Here is a 16,924-nt window from a genome sequence, read left to right on the forward strand (position 1 = left end):
AATGTTACTGCCATTGTCTGTGTATAACTGTATATTAGATGTATAATATATATGTTTATATAGTTAAAATATATATTAAATGTAGTAGTAAGCTAACAATATGGGGATAAGGGGTGGAATGTCCTGAGTAACTATATAATATTTTATCCCCAATCATCTGTTCTGTTTATGCTAAATAATAAGTTTTACACCTTTAAGACTTATTCCAGAGAGTAAAGGAGAAAGAGAAGAAGCACGCAGTTTGTTTTCAGACACTATACTCACTCCTCCACATTCCTACTCCTAGGCTATTGTTGTCTACAGATAAACAAACAACAAGACAAAACTCTCCTTTGTTTTAGTTAGTTTTAGCTAACTGAAGCAAAAAAGTTCCCTAAACTGTAGGTTTTTTTCCCTTTTCTTTAAACTTGTTTAAATCTACTCTAGACTAAACACCCAAAAAAGCACTAGCAGCTCACACCTGTAGCCCACAGGGCTGGGCCTGGGCTGCAACATTTCCAGCGCCAGAGAAACTGATAAGAGACTGAGTGAACCAAGCTACAACTCACAGAGGGGACTTTCCTGAGTTTGTCATCTCTTTTAAAGAAATAAGAAGTTTTATTGTTTGATATTATTTAGGGTTTATTGTTTAATAAACAGCTTTTTCCACTTTTCTCCAAGGAAGTATTTTTTCCCAAACGAGTTAAAGGAAGAGCCAATTAAATCTGCTTTTCTAGAAGAACCCCTTTACAGATTCTCTGCCAAATTTGCCCTAAACCAAGACACATGCTTATTTCTCCCCTTGTAGAGTGAAGCATCTTTTCTCCCTTATAAGGGCATAGAGTATTAATAATATTTGTGTGCCAAAACATACAGACAGCTCAAGAATTAAGACTATCTACTTTCATTACATATCTGATGATGATTTATATAAATGCAGCATAAGTAGCTTCCAACAATTATTTCTGTAAATACAGAAGAGAAAAATTTTGCTCTTCCTACGATTACTTCCCATTAGAAGTCCCTACCCCAGAGAAGTTAGCTAATACAACTCCCCTTTCCTGAAAGACATTCACAGCATACCAGACGATATTTCCACACCACCACACCCAGTTGACATCATTCAGAATGTAGTCCCGGCCACCACCCTGTAGCCATTGCATCTGGGGGCGAAGTTCCAGTTAACAGCCCGTGAAACGCCTTCACCACTTCGATCAGGCCTCAACGGTCACCTGGCCACAGTCAGGCGACCTTAGGCGGCCATGTCCCTCAGCCGGCAATGGAGACTCATTGCTCAACACACCCGCCCAGCGCGCTACCCCCCGCAGCCCGACTGGACCGTGCCACTCCGTGGAGCAGGCAAGAATCCCACTCCCTGCCACTCACCTTTGACTTTGCCAAAGGTACCAACGCCGAGCGTGTCGCCCAGGATATAGTGCCCAATCTTCACCCGGCCATGCTCGTGCTTCTGTTTATCCGCCACTGCCGCCGCCATCTTGAGCCTAGGGCCGAGCCTGCTCATAGACTGTACCGCAGTACTAGCGGGGGAGGAGCAAACAAATAACACTCATCAACGCAATCTGGAAGTGATCTCAGCACTTATAACTTTCCTGCCCTCCCCTGGGGCAAATCCTTGCTGTTGAGTGGGAGAGGGCTGGGTCTGCTCAGTGGCACCCTAAGGGGTGAGGCTTCTGCAGGTGGGCCCTGCTGGCAGGGCATAATGGCAGGATGGAAAGAACAGCCCCCGGAAACTGTGGGGCGGAGTGAGGGGGCCGGGGTGTTTTTATGCCACCTTCCCTGGGAAATACTGGAAATTCGCACAGATTTCAGGACTGGGAGGGAAGGCGGGCGTAGAGTGCTTCTCAGCAGTGGTGGCAGTTCCCCTCAGCTCTGGCGCGGTGTGAGGAGCTGACCTGGGCCCACCAGCATCAGAAGTGGCACCGTCTGGAAGCTTAAGCTACCTCGTATTCCTGGCTAGCACCGCAATTGCCCGCGAGGCCTGTGCCTACAGGCAGCGGGAAGCTAGGGCTAAGCGCTCCCCACAATACGGGTTGTCCTTCCTGATGCTAAAGTGAGGAGATGTGTCGAACATAGGCATACTTTCAATTGAGAAATTGTGATAACACAATGAGATTGCTAGGCTGTCTGCATTGTTACAGCCACGGAGTGCCATGCAATGTGCTGCTGCACACTGCAAGGCCTACCTGTGGAGAGCATACAGCAGCTCTCGCTGGGGTGGTGGCTTCTATTGATTTGCACAGCCTGGTTTTTAGCAGCAGGGGGATCACAAAGATGCCTCCTGTGAAAAGCTGCTGGAAGTCAATGGCTGATGGCTCTGAAGATGGACATGCTTCTGGCCAAAACTGGGCCAATGAGAGAGGCTGGTAATGCCTCTGTGATGACATATTTAAGAAGAAAATTAAAACTAAAGTCACGGGATTTTGCTTCTAGTCAGAGAAGAGGAGGTGGTGACAACATGTGAGGGAAAACAACGTGATGACACCAAGGTCAGTGCAGAAGGAGGGGGAGAAGGTGCCCCAGGCTCCAGAGCTGAGATTCCTCTGCAGGTTATGGTGAAGCAGGTTGTCCCCCTGCAGCTCATGGGTCCACCGGGGATGCAGACATCCACCCGCAGCCTGTGGGGTAGGTGCCCATGCCAGAGTGGGTGGCTGCCTGGAGGAGGCTGTGATCCAGTGGAAGACCTGGTGGAGAGAGGAGGCCCCTGCTTCCAGGTTGGAGCAACCTGTCCTTGGAGGAATGCATCCTGTGGAAGGAGAGACCCACATCGCAGCAGTTCTGGGAGGACTCTCTGCCCATGGGGGGAGTTCTCATTGCAGCAGGTGTGGTATGGCTGCTGCTCGTGAGAGTGGACCCACGTCGGAGAAGTTCACGGAGAACTGTCTCCCATGGGAGGGACCTCATAGTCTCACAGGGGAATGAGACAGAGTGGAAATTAACCAGAGCAGAAATCCATATCGATTTAGGCAAAAAGTACATATTTGAATTAAGTCTGTAGCTTGTGAACATAGCTGTTGTTATGAACAAAAAAAACGTTACCCTTTTTTTTAAGAGAAGGGGCTGCAGAGGAGTTTTGAGTCGAGCTGGGAATTGATCGCTGGCCAAGAGTTCTTTGTTAGTGAAATGTTGTAATCACCTCTTGAGTATCCTTAAGTATCGCCATTTAACTCTCTATTGTGGAGAATTCTTGTTTTTCAGAACCACCCTAGCCTGTTGCCAGGAGGATGACAACCTCCCCATGGACGGTGGGGAGAGGGAGATATTTGCATCTCAGGAGACATGCAAATTTATCTCAAAACCCAGACTGCACTGGGACGGGACCTTCACCAAATCCTGGAAAACACCCCAAAAGAGACGAGCCAAAGCAGAATTGAGAGGTCAGGGTGGTGTCTGGACAGCAGGGCCGAGGTCCGAAGCCGGCAGAGACACTGAGAACCTCGGTCACTCCTCGCCCCAATTACAAAGGATGCCAGTCAGACCCAGGACCCCCTGGACTGACAGCTCGAACTGGAAACCCTGGATATATAACCCCACTGCCCCTGCGAGGACAGGACACCCAGCTTTGGCCACTAGGGGACAGAGCTGCAAACCCTCCTCTTCCGAGTCACTGCTGGGAGCAGCGGCAGATCTTCGCAGATCTGCCAAATCCCCCATTTTGAGCTGATCACTTTAATAAAGTCATTAAAAAGGAAGAGTATCTTCTGCCCCTGTTTATTTCAGCTGTTTAGTCTGACTGCGTGTTCTTGCAAAAAACCTATGTTCGAAGAAATTGCTTCAGCCGAAGGACAGAGATAAGGGGAGACAGAGGCTGCGGGAGGCAGGGCAGGGTGACCCAGGAGTTCTTTTTGTACTTTCTGATAAAAATAACTAGCTGCAAGTGTAACGCGAAATCGTTAAAATGAATATTTATAAACCTGTTGTGAAATTCTATGCATATGGATTCGTAAGGAAGATAAAAAGAGATCTGGAGTTCCCAGAGGTACGCATGTCCTTTTAAGGGGAACGATCCCCACATGCGGCCAGCGCTGTAATAAACATACCAGCTTTACAACTTTCACAAAAGTTGTGGAGTTTGTTTCCTTTTCGGCAATTCAGGGAGGACTCCTTTCCCAAAGAAAACCTCAGGTGACCAAAACTCCCACACCCTGTCTCCCTGTGCTATCGATGGGAAGGAGGGAGGGGCTGGGGGGGGGGGAGGAAGAGGTGTTTTTAAGGGCTTATTTTACCTCACATTATCCTCTTCTGTTTCTGTTAGTAATAAATTTCTGTTTCTGTTAGTAATAAATTTCACTTCGCAACCTTAAGTTGTGCCTGTTTTCCCCTGGAAGTGTTTTCTCCCGATGCTTAACTCAGGAATCCCTCGTTTACATTTTTTTCATTTTCCCTCCTCTGCCCAGCTGCGGCAGGGGAGGCTGTTGGGGATTAGGTTTCTTTCCTTTTGTTCGTTTTTACTTGTAGAATTTTTTCCCATTAATTTGCTAGGAGACACTGACAACTGGGTACTTAAGACAACAAAGAAGTGGCCAAAGCCTCAGGGGAGGAAGGCATCTGGTTGTATCTCTCTTTTTGGGAGTCTCTTTCGAGGGGCAGAGATACCGTGAGAATTGGGCAGGTAAAGGGGCGGGGGCAGCTACTAGGCACTCTCTCGTTCTCTGTTTCGGAGCAGGACGGTCGAAGCTGCTGCTTAGGAAAAAGAATTCGATGCCACCGCCATAACCCTGCCCGAAGCCTCTGCTCATGAGAGGAACAACTGAACTGGGACCTTATTATCACCTACCTCACTAAAAGAGGGACCCATCACCATCTGCTCGGGTGCCCGGGAATCCCGAGCTCGCCTCTCCCTGCCCTGCTGGGAGCCGGGCCGCCGCTGCCCCGCCCCCACCGGTTCTTCGGCACTGCTCTGGGTTTCTCCACGCTGTAGCCCCATACCCCCTCCCCTGCCGGGACGTCCCGCAGTTCCAGCTATCGCCGCGGAGCTTCTGATACATCTCGTCCACCACCCCGGGATTTTTGCTCATTCCTGCCGTTCCAGCTTGGTGCTCCTCAGAGTCCTGCTGGGCCATCGGGAGTCACCAGTGCCCCTGCCGTCTGTGACCGTAACTGCACCAAAGGGGAAAATGGCTGTGGCCGAGAAGGCTGTTACTGGGTTTGTGGTTCTGGTTGTTGTTAATGCCATAGTTGTTGTAGTTGATTTGCCTTGTTATACATACTAGTAAAGAACTGTTATTCCTATTCCCATATCTTTGCCTGAGAGCCCCTTAATTTCAAAATTATAATAATTCGGAGGGAGGGGGTTTACATTTTCCATTTCAAGTGAGGCTCCTGCCGTCCCTAGCAAACATCTGCCTTTCAAACCTAGACAGAGGGTGAGCGAGCGACTCTTGTGGGTGCCTGGCATTGGGCCAGTGTCAAAACACAACATGGCTGAACATCCACATGCAGACAGGGTTCCAGGCACTAATAATGCAGTGTGTTGCATATGGTTAAAAAAGCATTTTTTCTAGTAATAGTCTTAAATATGATTCAGAGAACATTCAGTATTACTTGTTACAGTCATGAATTTAACAGAAAGTTGGAAAAAAAATTTGGATCCCTGAAGAGTTTTTATGTGTTAAAGCATCCCCCTAACCTAATGGGACAAAAAATTAAAACCCATCTGTTCATTACTATGGAATAAAAAATATGAAAGCTTTAATAAGAAATATGGTATGAAAAAACATTTCATAAAACATTACAGACTGGGTATGGTAATAGTTCTGTACAGAATCACAGAATTTTAAGGGGTTGGAATGGACCTTAAAGATCATCTACTTCCATCCCCCTGCCATGGGCAGGGACACCTTCCACTAGGCCAGGTTGCTCCAAGCCCCATTCAACCTGGCCTTGAACACTTCCAGGGATGGGGCATCCACAACTTCTTTGGGCAACCTGTTCCAGTGCCTCACCAGCCACACATTAAAGAATTTTTTCCTAATATCTAACTCAAATTTCCCCTCTTTCAATTTGTACCCATTACTCCTTGTCCTATCACTGCAGTTCCTGATGAAGAGTCCCTCTCCAGTTCCCTGTAGCCCCTTCAGGTACTGGAAGTTGCTGTGAGGTCTCCACAGAACCTTTTCTTCTCCAGACTGAACAGCCCCAACTTTCTTAGCTTGTCTTTGTAAGGGAGGTGCTCCAGTCCTCTTAGCAACATCGTTGGTCCATCTCTGGATTTGTTCCAACAGTTCTGTGTCCTTCTTATGTTAGGGGCACCAGAACTGTACTCAGTACTCCAGATGGGGTCTCACAGGAGCAGAATAGAGGGGCAGAATCACCTCCTTCATTCTGCTGGCCATGCTCCTTTGGATCCAGCCCAGGATTCTGTTGGTTTCTGGGCTGCGAGCACTCACTGCTGGCTCATGATTTTTCATCACCCATCACTCCCAAGTCCTTCTCTGCAGGGGTGCTCTCAATCACTTTTTCCCCCAACCTGCAGGTGTGCCTGGGACTGCCGTGACTCAGGTGTAGGACTTTGGACATAAAGGGGGCTGATCTAAAGTACCAGTGAACACTATGCAGAGGCTCAATTCTAACTCATAATCCTCAAGTTAAGATTACTATAACAAGATCTCAAAAGATCATTTATATACTGAAAAATCATTGAGGCAGTCAACCTTTCAACATTTAACAAATCACTACAAAGAACTGAAGCACTTCAGAATCTATATCTAGTAAAGCTTTTAGTCCAACAATGACTGACATGTAATAGTGAGCTACCTAAGCTCTTTTGAATAGGTTTAACGTAACCCAAATTAACTGATCTGCCCCTCACCAAAAATTTTAAAGGAGATTAAAATGCAGCAGCTGTCAAACTGTTAATAAAATTCATTCTTGGTATAGGAAAAAATTCCCCCTGAAAGGAAGTTTGTAAGTTGTCAAAGTGACTGCTAGCCATTGCAAGTTTCAATCAGTATTACCTTGATATGTTTTATATTATATAAATGCTCATTTTTCAGCAGTGTGGTACAGCATAATATAATTTAGGCTGAAGAGCTAACAGATAGCAGCAGCAAATAGCTAATCACTTGCCTTTGCAATATTATGTTTGTGGGTCAGCATAACAGGCTGTGGGATGATGACCAAGAATCCAGGCAAGGGCTAAGACTTACTATCTATCTGCAGCCCACACTGCATTCCCTCTATGTTATCTTTGTGGATGGATATCTGTGTAGCTGACATCAAGAAAGGATGAGTTGGCTAAAGAAGGTCCTGTGGAGATAGGATGCTCCTGTTTTGACTCCAACTAACAGCACAGGACAGAACAAAGTCATATGACTGGAACTTGACACCATGGCCAAAAAAGTAACTTTTGCCTGATTAGGGGCATTAAAATGCACATCCCTGCATATGCTAATAAGCTTAATGAAGTACATGGTACCACATATATGACAATACTCAACTCTCAACTTAGATCATGCTGTATGTTACATAGGAGGAGGAAGATAATATAGGGCTATATATAAAGAGGGTAGAAATTTCACTTAGTGAGGAAGATGCAAAAAGACTTTGGAGACAGTCAATGGGCTACTCTCCTCTCCCCTCCCTCCTCCCAAGCAGGGACATCTTCTTGATAAGATTTTGTGTACAATTATTATTACTCAGGTTAACACAATATTATTATTCCAAATCTGTATTTCTGTTGCTTCAATATACCCCACTATTAGTGAATCTGTGATCGATCACAAGATTCTTATTGAATGCAACCAGACCTATAGGATCAGACTGGTAAACTGCACGATTTATAAATCTGTGCTCATGGAAGTTCCTATTGAACAGGACCAGACCTACAGAACTGAATTGGTTCTAATCAGAAATTAAGCCCAGCTGCACCCAGCCCCTCTGATCTCTCTGACCAGCTAGAATGCAAGCGGAGTTTTTTCTGCCAAATTTCTTACTCTTAATGCAACACAGGCTGCTCAAAACAAAAATCCCATGTTACACAAAGAACATCATATAAGACTTTGCAAAGCAAAGGCTTTCATTCCCACCCATAGTCAGAACACCTGCCATCCAACAGTACTATTGTTCAAAAAGCCTTTAGTGCCTTGCTGACCTGTTTTAAGATGCTCTGAGGGGTTATTCTCACTCTGAGAGTAACAAAAAGACATTTATGATTACTTGCTCTTACATTTGTTTCTCAGTATATAATCAAACAACACATTTTAGATGCATTCCTGAGCCCTGTGAATACATAGATGTGCAATATGTACAAAATGTATTTTTAAGTTAACAGCTTTGACACCACTTTCAATCTCTCAGGACCAATTAAAAGCAAAGTGAGTACAATATATTTGTTACATGCTAAGAGAACAGCAGGACAAGATTTATCTTTTTGTTTACAAACAGCCTAAGTAGATACACTCAATTATCCAAAAGTATTAAGTATACTTCATTTAAAATATAAGAAAGTGCAGTTAAGGGCACTCTAATTTCAAACCTGGCTGAAAATTTCTTCAGTGATCTGCACAAGCTGATACATTTGTGGACTGCTAATCCTTCAGTACTGACAAAGCAGTATGCTACTTCTATAAATTCATTATGAAACCAAAGGAATAATAGAACAGCCTCAGAAGCTTAAAATATTAGAAGTTTTTGGTGGTTTGTTGGTTGTTTGGGTTTTTTTTGAGGGGGGAGAGGAAGAGAGGTGTGTGTTAAGCATTTTCTCTCCAAAGCATCTGAAATCCTCTAAAGCCTTGCAGGGATTACCATCTTCTAAATTTCTAAAACTTTTACCTTACAATCACTTTTTTTAAAGCTGAGTTTGAAAGCTAGCTGAGTGACTCAGTAACACACCATGAAGGGTGCAAGTTTATCAGGTACCAATCCATAATTCAAATGTATCTCCAAGTCATGGACTTCTGTATCATACTACCTACCATTTAATGTTTTCACCCAGCATAAAATCCTAGAATCATTTAGGTTGGAAAAGACCTTTAAGACTGAGTCACACTTAACCCAGCACTACCAAGTCCACCTTTAAACCATGTCCCCCAGTGCCACATTCACATGTTTTATGAACACTTCCAGTGATGGTGACTCCACCACTGCCCTGGGCAGCTTGTTTCAATGCCTGACCACCCTTTCAGTGAAGAAATTTTTCCTAATATCCAACCTAAACCTACCCTGATGGATCTTGAGGCCATTTTCTCTCATCCTGTCACTTGCTACCTGGGAGAAGAGCCCAACCCCCCACTCAGCTATAACTTCCTTTCAGGTAGTTGTAGAGAGCTATAAGGTTCCGCAGAGCCTCCTTTTCTTCAGGCTAAACAATCCCAGTTCCCTCAACTGCTCCTCATAAGACTTGTGCTCTAGTCCTTTCACTAATTAACTCTGATCTATTTGTGTGTCAACAATAACAAATCTCCAGTCCCTTCATGTCTGGCAGTATGTGTGCTCCAGACTTGGCAGTTTCTCCTTACCCAAGCAATGACCCACTGAATAGGCAACACTTTTGCAGGCCTTTCAGAGCCACACAACAGTGAACAGTGTCTCAGACTGGGAATCCCTCTTAAACTATTCCCTCCCAGAACAGCATTTAGAGCCATTATTCAATTACCATCTTTGCGATAAATTCTGACTCTACATGCTAGGACACAATGAAACTCAGTCCATAGTGCCAATATTCCATTTCTCTTGCAGGCAAGGTGAGTAACATACAACCCTCTTTTTAAATTCAGCACAGAGATGATGGCCCTTTTCAAGGTGGAGGTGCTATCAAATGAAAAGTCAATTAAGGGATTATTTATAATTAATTGCTTCAGTGCATACCATCAAGAATTTGTATGCGTAAATACATGCATTTTCAGGAATTCCATGTATAGTGGGTTTGCATGGCTAGGTTTTGGTAGCAGGGGGGCTACAGGGGTGGTTTCTGTGAGAAGCTGCTGGAAGCTTCCTCCATGTCCAACAGAGCCAATGCCAGCTGGCTCCAGGATGAATGGGCAACTGGCCAAGGCTGGGCCAATTAGAAATGGTGGTAACACCTCTGTGATAACATATTTAAGAAGAAAAAAGTTCTTGTGCAGATGTAACTGTGGCCAGAGAAGAGTGGAGCGAGAATATGAGAGTAACAGCCCTGCAGATACCAAGGTAAGTGGAGAAGGAGGGACAGGAGGTGCTCCAGGCGTTGGAGCTGAGATTTCTTTGCAGCCCATGGTGAAGACCATGGACAAAGATTCCCCCCACAAAAACCAAAATAACATAATCATAACACAGAACAAAAATTGACAACTTACACAAAATCCACCCCTTGCCCCTTTGCCACAATTACAGCAATTCCCCATGATCATTCTACTCTAACATTGTTCAGTACTTGTTTTGCCCATTACCTCTCTCAATTACTATCCTTATCTCAAAATCCTCATGATCTGAGTGATGGCACCAAATAGACTGTAGTGGGTTGACCCTGGCTGGATGCCAGATACCCATCAAAGCCTCTCAATCACTCCAGTTCATAGCTGGACATGGGAGAGAAAATATAGCAAGGGATTCATGGGTTGAGATAAGGACAGAGAGATCACCCACCAAATACCATCATGGGCAAAACAGACTCAAGTTAGAGAAATTAATTTAATTTATTATTAACAAAATCAGAGCAGGATAATGAGAAGTAAAATAAGACTTTAGAAGCACCTGGATATGGGTAATGGTGGTTATGACTAGTTCATCACACATGGTTCCTGCTGCTGCTCAGGGAGAGAGGAGTCCTTCCCCTGCTCTAATGTGGGGTGGGGGTGGGTCCCTCCCTCTAATGTGGGGTGGGGGTGGGTCCCTCCCACGGGAGACAGTTCTCCACGAACTTCTCCAGCGTGAGTCCTTTCCACAGGCAACAATCCTCCCCAAATTGCTCCCACGTGGGTCCCTCTCCACGGGGTGCAGTCCTTCAGGCATAGCCTGCTCCAGCGTGGGTCCCCCATGGGGTCACAAGTCCTATCAGGAAACCTGCTCCGGCATGAGCTACTCTCTCCATGGGTCTGCATGTCCCTGCTCCAGCACGGGCCTCCCACGGGTTCACAGCCTCCTCTCAGGCATTCACCTGCTCCAATGTGGGGCTCCTCCACCAGCTGCAGGTGGATCTCTGCATCCCCGTGGACCTCCGTGGGCTGCAGGGGCACACAGCTGCTTCACCACGGGCTGCAGGGGAATCTCAGCTCCAGCGGCTGGAGCACATCCTGCCCCTTGTCCTGGTTTTAAAAACTCATCGGGGAAAATAAGGCCACTCGAGCCGCCCCCTTTTCTATAACGTTGAAGTAAATACTAAGGAAGATTGAAGTGGGAGTCACAATTTACTAAAGAGGCTTGCAATAAACACAGCAATAATAATAAACGATTGTACAAAAAGAAAATGGTGTAACCAACAAAGGCGATATGAAGCCTGAGGCAATATGACCAAGGGTTCTGCGGTTTAACGCCCTCCCCCCTCCCCCCCCGCTGCCAGAAAAAAGCATAAAACACCAAAATAAAAAAAACCAACCAAACACACCCCCAAAGAAAACAAGAAAACAAAAACAAACAAACAAAAAACCCCAACAAACGAACTGAAAATACAATGACTAAACAAACCCCCCAGAAGCTCGGTCGTCCAAGCTGATTCGACTCTCCCTCTGCTGAGTTCAGTTCGGCACCAGGGTCCTGCACCGCCTCTACCACCGGTTCGCTGTGCTGGGGGTGTGTGTGGGTCGGTTCTACCGCTTCGCTGCCTCTTCCCAATACCCCGCTGGACTCCTTTTTCGGCTCGGCTAGACTCAGCTGATATCGGCGCCGCCGTCTCTCCTCAGCCCCTCGTCCGGCAAAAACGTCCTGGAAGGACGGGAAGAGAGGGGAGAGGGTGCAGGGTGCCGGGGTCCGCAGGCCCCTTAGCTGAAGCGAGCCAGTCAAAAATTGCCACATTTGTTTCCGGCCGTGGCATTTTCCCCCTACCGGAACTACTCCCCCCATCAGTGACGTGACTGGTATCAAATACACAGCGCTGAAGGCTTCACCCCTCCTTCTCCACTGATCCTCCTCTTCTTCCTCCCTTTCTAATCGATGATATGGACCTGTAGCTCGCCTTGTCAATTTTTTTTTTTCACTACTGGAGCAATAACTGTAATTGTTCTTTGTGTCCCTATCTCAGCCATTATTATCCTCAAATGCAGTTCGGGTTCGTGCCTCAACTACAGTCCTCTGAGAGTACTGAACGGTGGCTCAATAGGCATAGATCAGGCCCCAATACAGGGTGAGGAGCTGATGGCTTTCAGCGGGGTAGGCAAGGCACCCTTCTATCAGTTGACAGGTCAGTTTGGCAGGGTTGATTACCTGTTCAGGTATAAAGTGCCAGGTAATGGGAGGTGAGAACTGCCCTAGGAACCTGCCCAAATCCTTCCACCCACCCTCCCAGTCAGGAAGTGGATGCCTCAGGGCAGATTTCAATATCTGCTCACCTTAAGTTTGTTTTCTCTTACACCAGGATGACACCAGATTCCATGAACTCCATAATGTACCAACAGTATTAGCTAATATCGTTAACAGTATTAAGCAGCTTACATAAGGATGAGCAATGACCATGGGAGGCTGCATTATAAAAGCCTTCACAGCAATCTCAGTCAGGCAGAGGGAAATGTATACCCTCATTGTCCACAAAAGACAGTTCCCCTGGCATAACAAGGCCATCAGTGTAAGGGCAAAGCACAGAGACATTGTTTGTGTTAACATGTTTCCAAACTCAGCAAAATAGAGATAAGGAGTGCAGCTGACAAACTACATGTCCCCCACAGGAGCTTGCTACTTGATAACTACTCTTTACTATAACATGATTTGTATATTTATATAAATTTAACTGCACTTGTCTCACCCCACAGGTTGTGTGCCAAAAAAAGATTAGTGGGTTGACCTTGGGTGGACACCAGGTGCCCACAAAGGTGCTCTATTGATCCTTTTCCCAGCTGGACAGGGGAGGGATAATATGATGGAAAACAACTTGTAGGTTGAGATAAGGCAGCTTACTAAAGCAAAAGCAAAAGTTTGTGCACACATGAGCAAAGAGAAAAAATAGGTTTATTCTCTACTTTCCATTGGTGAGTGATGATCAGACACTTGGGAAGCAGGGCTTCAGCATGCAGAGCCGTTGCTCTGGAAGGCAAACACTGTAAAGTAATGAATACCCCCATTCTTCCCTCCTCCCTTAGCTTTTATATCTGAGCTGATGTCATATGGTATGGAATATCCCTTTGGGTAATTTAGGTCAGCTGGTCTCGTTGTGTCCCCACCCAGGATCTTGTCCACTTCCAGCCCCTTGATGGGGGAATGTTTGAGAGACAGCACTGATGGTGTGCCAGTGCTGCTCAGCAGAAGCCACAACACTGGTGTGTTATCAGAACCTTTCCATTCCAGCTCCTATTGCAAAGCACAGCACTGGGAGGGCTGCTGTGGGGAAACTAACTCCAGCTCAGCCAGACACAATATACCATGTTTCACTGAAGTAAAACATGTACAAAAGATTACATTTTCTGGATAAGACAATTTATTTTAACTAACACATGTATCTTTATGATGAACTGGAGGCTGCAACAGCTGCTTTCTTGGGCTTTGGCATGGCTCCCTCACGGAATCCATTCCTACAAGTAGAAATAAGGTCATTAGTTTTTGAAAGGTTGACTTTTGCTCCAAGTTATTTTTCAAGAAGCAATGTTTCAGATCAGGTTCACCAGCTTTTTTCAACTTCTCTCAGTAACGCACTGAAATCACTATGGAGTTCATATGTTCAGTGGTTTTTCTTAAGAAACATAATTCACAAACTGTTTGGAATAAGCAATATGGTTTTCTCTCTCTTCTGCTGAAGTAAACTACTACTTCAAACAGGAAGATTTCATTAACTGAGTAAACATTGCAAGACTGAATCTGATACAGCACACCCACTGAAGGCATGTCTTACTTTATGTTCCTACTAAGCAGCTTGGCAAAAGATTTCGCATTTGTTAGCACTGAAGTGCAAGTCAATTTCTTACAGAAATCGACCCCAAGCTTACTTTTGGAGATGACATTTCTACTTCAGCAACACTTGGTAGAAATCAGGCTGCAGTTGCACATTGTAAGGTGTTTTCTGGATGCTTCTGGGAAAGACTATGCTTACCAAAAAACCACAGATGAATGGATCCCTCAAATACACCTAGGTCCGGGACTTAAAAGACTTACTTTTCACTATTAAAGCCAATCTACATTTTTAGGAAAAGACTTTTTAATTGCTTGGGTTTTTTCATCCATCTTTCTGGTGTATCAGGCCAAAAGTTACAGAGCTGTGCTTTAGAACATGGAGGTCATACAAAAAGAAATTCTTAGCAAGTTTAACAGTACAGTATCTTTTAAGTACAACTCAAAGCTTTATAACAGATTTTAGAAACCTGTAACTCAGAATCAGATGTTATTTACTAATTGTACTCCAAATTAAAGAGCAACCACTGAAGTATTTAAATCCTTTTCTTGTGGGCAAGAAGGGATTGGGATGCGTTTCAAGAATTGTTTCTTAGAAAAATCCAACTTCAGTGCAACCATAAATTTTAGACTCCCAAAAAGAGGTAACGCTACACAAAGTATGCCTTTTCAAACGTGAGTGCTTTATTACAATACCCTGTGTGTTCTGTACTACCTACAATTAACATAAACATCAGTTTGCTATACAGCTTATGTTTTAACAATGAACAAGCTTTTTATAATTGGCAGTATATTCTTTTGAAGATATGACATCATTTATTTTCACAATATATTTTAAAAGAAACACCATACCTCATCAAGCATACTAAATAAGTGTTAACTTTGAATGATGATTTTTATAATTCAGTGAAATCCATTGAAGATGTCAGATTACACTAGTTTGTAATAAAATGTCGTACCTGAATCGACGGTAGACCCTTTTCAGGTGCCTCATGCGACCAGTACCAGTGGTGTTGCGTCTTTTAGCCTTTGCACTCCAGTTATCTAGAACACAGAAATTACTGTTACTCATCTACACCAAATAATTAGTTGCATGGTACATTTGAAAAGCACAACTATTCAATTTCACAGAAGAAAAAAAACAATTATAAATTAAGTAAATCATTATTCAGTAATACTGCATGTTAGCTGAAAAACAGTTAAATCAGTATTAATTTAAAAAAACTTCCTAACACTGCAAGATGATACAGTATTCTTTCTTGGTTGGAAAAAAGCCAGATCATTGAAGACGACAAAAAACCACAGGTTTTTAAACTCAACTCTTACTTACAACTTCTCTTACGCTTAGCAGGGTAACCACATTTCCCACAGGTGGATTTCTGCAGATGGTACGCCTTGGACCCACACCGACGACACAAGGTGTGTGTCTTATTTCGTCGCTTACCAAATGATGATGTACCCTTTGTCTGAGAAATATTTCAAGACATTGCACATTGTAAATATCACTATCACTCAAAAGTCATGTAACTCAAAACACAGGCTTCTCTAAAAAACACTTTCAAATTCACCAAGTTCAGTAAACATGGCAGAGGCACACTGATCTCTGAAACACTGACTCCGTTTCTTTTATAGGTATCCTCCATTTTAAGAAACCAGTTTCTTACACTTCTCTTTGCCATTCCTATCCCCCTGCTCAATGCTGAAATAAAATGAAGCAATCGAGTGGTTATCTCCAACTCCTTTCTCATCTCCCTCAAATTTATCGGTGATAAACAGTAAACTGCTTTTTCCTGAAGAAATGTATTTATTTTCATAGATTAACCGCACACTCACAAGAGGCTTTGGCAAACTCCCTCTTACTACGTTATCTGAAAGGCTTCCTCATCACTGGGAAGAGAGCTGTCCCGGTCAGGCCCGCAGCAAGCACGGAGGGGACCCCGAAGGAGATCCTGCGGTAGCACAGCCCCATACCCCATCGCTGCCTCTTCGCCCAGGACACAATGTCCCACGCCCTCACACAGGCCAGGAACGGGGCTCACTGCCAGGCCTTCAGGCTCAGGTCTCAGCCTCGTCTCCCTGCAGCGCCGCCCCACCGCCGAGCCCGGCCACAGCACGGTGCAGGGCCACCCCGCGCCCCAGAAGAGGCCCACGGCCTCACAGAGCCCGGCACGGCGGCGGATGATGACAGATATCACCGCACGCAGGTCCCAGCACTCACCATCTTCTCCGGGGGTTAGCACCAAAGAGACTATGCCCCGCCCCGCTTCCGCTATAGTCCGGCAAGCGTTTCCGGAGACGTGCTTAGGAGTGTTTGGTCGGGCATGGCGGAGGTATCTGGTCCGGTGGCCTGGCTGGATAGGCCCGGCCCGGCTCGGCGCGGCAAAAAGTGAGTGCTCTCCTTGTCTTAGCCTCACCTCAAATTGTACTCAGGAATCCCCCCCCATATGATGTCCCCTTCCCGCCGGGCCCCGCCTATTGGGATAGGCAGGGTCCCTGAAAGCTGTCGTGTCGTGGGCGAGACCCTCGGGGGCCAGACTCCAAAGGTTCCTCGGTGACATCACACAAAACCTGGTGCTTATTAGGGCGACACAATATGTCCTAGGCCATGGTGCAACTGGTCCTGGAAATGGTTAAGGGGTATTTATGTGTAAATTTAACACACCTAAGTTGCCTTATTGGTACATAATTTTTAACTCTAATGCATCCTCCCTGCAGTAGTACCCATGCTGCTATTCACAGGTGCCTACGGCTCCACTTCAGGCTGCAGAATCAAGTCCTGGCCTTATTTCTACGTCAAGTGAAACCTATTTTCATGACTGAAATGAAAATTTCCCCTTCAGGGACAGGATATTTGTGGCTGTAATACATACTTTCAAAGTGAACTGCCTTAAAAAATAGGCACGCTGTGCTTGTCAGTGTCCCTCCCAAGCCCCACACATGCAAGGTGACAGTCTGCCTAAAGCATTGCAATGGACATCAT

General features: G+C 45.2%; 2 protein-coding genes, 1 long non-coding RNA gene and 1 other non-coding gene across 4 annotated transcripts in view; 1 reads left to right on the forward strand and 3 right to left on the reverse strand.

Moving 5' to 3' along the window:
* Window positions 1-11,966, reverse strand: part of LOC132341460 (5'-AMP-activated protein kinase catalytic subunit alpha-1-like) — a 66,683-nt gene extending 54,717 nt beyond the window's left edge. Inside the window, exons 1-2 of the mRNA XM_059873044.1 lie at window positions 11,599-11,966; window positions 1,366-1,517 (exon numbers count right to left, since the gene is read on the reverse strand). Coding sequence (XP_059729027.1) covers window positions 1,366-1,501 — 136 coding nt within the window. The 5' untranslated portion in view covers window positions 1,502-1,517; window positions 11,599-11,966. The remainder of the gene's footprint in view (window positions 1-1,365; window positions 1,518-11,598) is intronic.
* Window positions 3,943-5,235, forward strand: LOC132341463 (uncharacterized). Its single transcript, XR_009490222.1, has 2 exons — window positions 3,943-4,122; window positions 4,664-5,235. It is a non-coding gene; the product is annotated as an uncharacterized LOC132341463 (long non-coding RNA).
* A 1,548-nt stretch (window positions 11,967-13,514) lies between the features above and the next one.
* LOC132341461 (large ribosomal subunit protein eL37-like) lies at window positions 13,515-16,295 on the reverse strand. Its single transcript, XM_059873047.1, has 4 exons — window positions 16,163-16,295; window positions 15,275-15,410; window positions 14,904-14,988; window positions 13,515-13,631 (listed from the first exon to the last, which is right to left on the reverse strand). Exons 1-4 carry the CDS (start codon window positions 16,163-16,165, stop codon window positions 13,562-13,564), a joined length of 294 nt encoding a protein of 97 aa, XP_059729030.1. The 5' UTR covers window positions 16,166-16,295; the 3' UTR covers window positions 13,515-13,561.
* Window positions 13,733-13,813, reverse strand: LOC132341503 (small nucleolar RNA SNORD72). Its single transcript, XR_009490252.1, has one exon. It is a non-coding gene; the product is annotated as a small nucleolar RNA SNORD72 (small nucleolar RNA).
* Window positions 16,296-16,924: the final 629 nt, after the last annotated feature.

This window comes from Haemorhous mexicanus, chromosome W, assembly GCF_027477595.1.
Source record: "Haemorhous mexicanus isolate bHaeMex1 chromosome W, bHaeMex1.pri, whole genome shotgun sequence".
NCBI lineage: Eukaryota > Metazoa > Chordata > Aves > Passeriformes > Fringillidae > Haemorhous > Haemorhous mexicanus.

Excerpts from the sequence above, each read along its gene's own strand:
- LOC132341461 (XM_059873047.1), bottom strand. Across the intron at positions 14,989-15,274 it reads TGCTAAGCGTAAGAGAAGTT|ATAACTGGAGTGCAAAGGCT; the intron begins GTAAGTAAGAGT and ends TCTGTGTTCTAG. Across the intron at positions 13,632-14,903 it reads AGGGTCTACCGTCGATTCAG|GAATGGATTCCGTGAGGGAG; the intron begins GTACGACATTTT and ends TTCTACTTGTAG.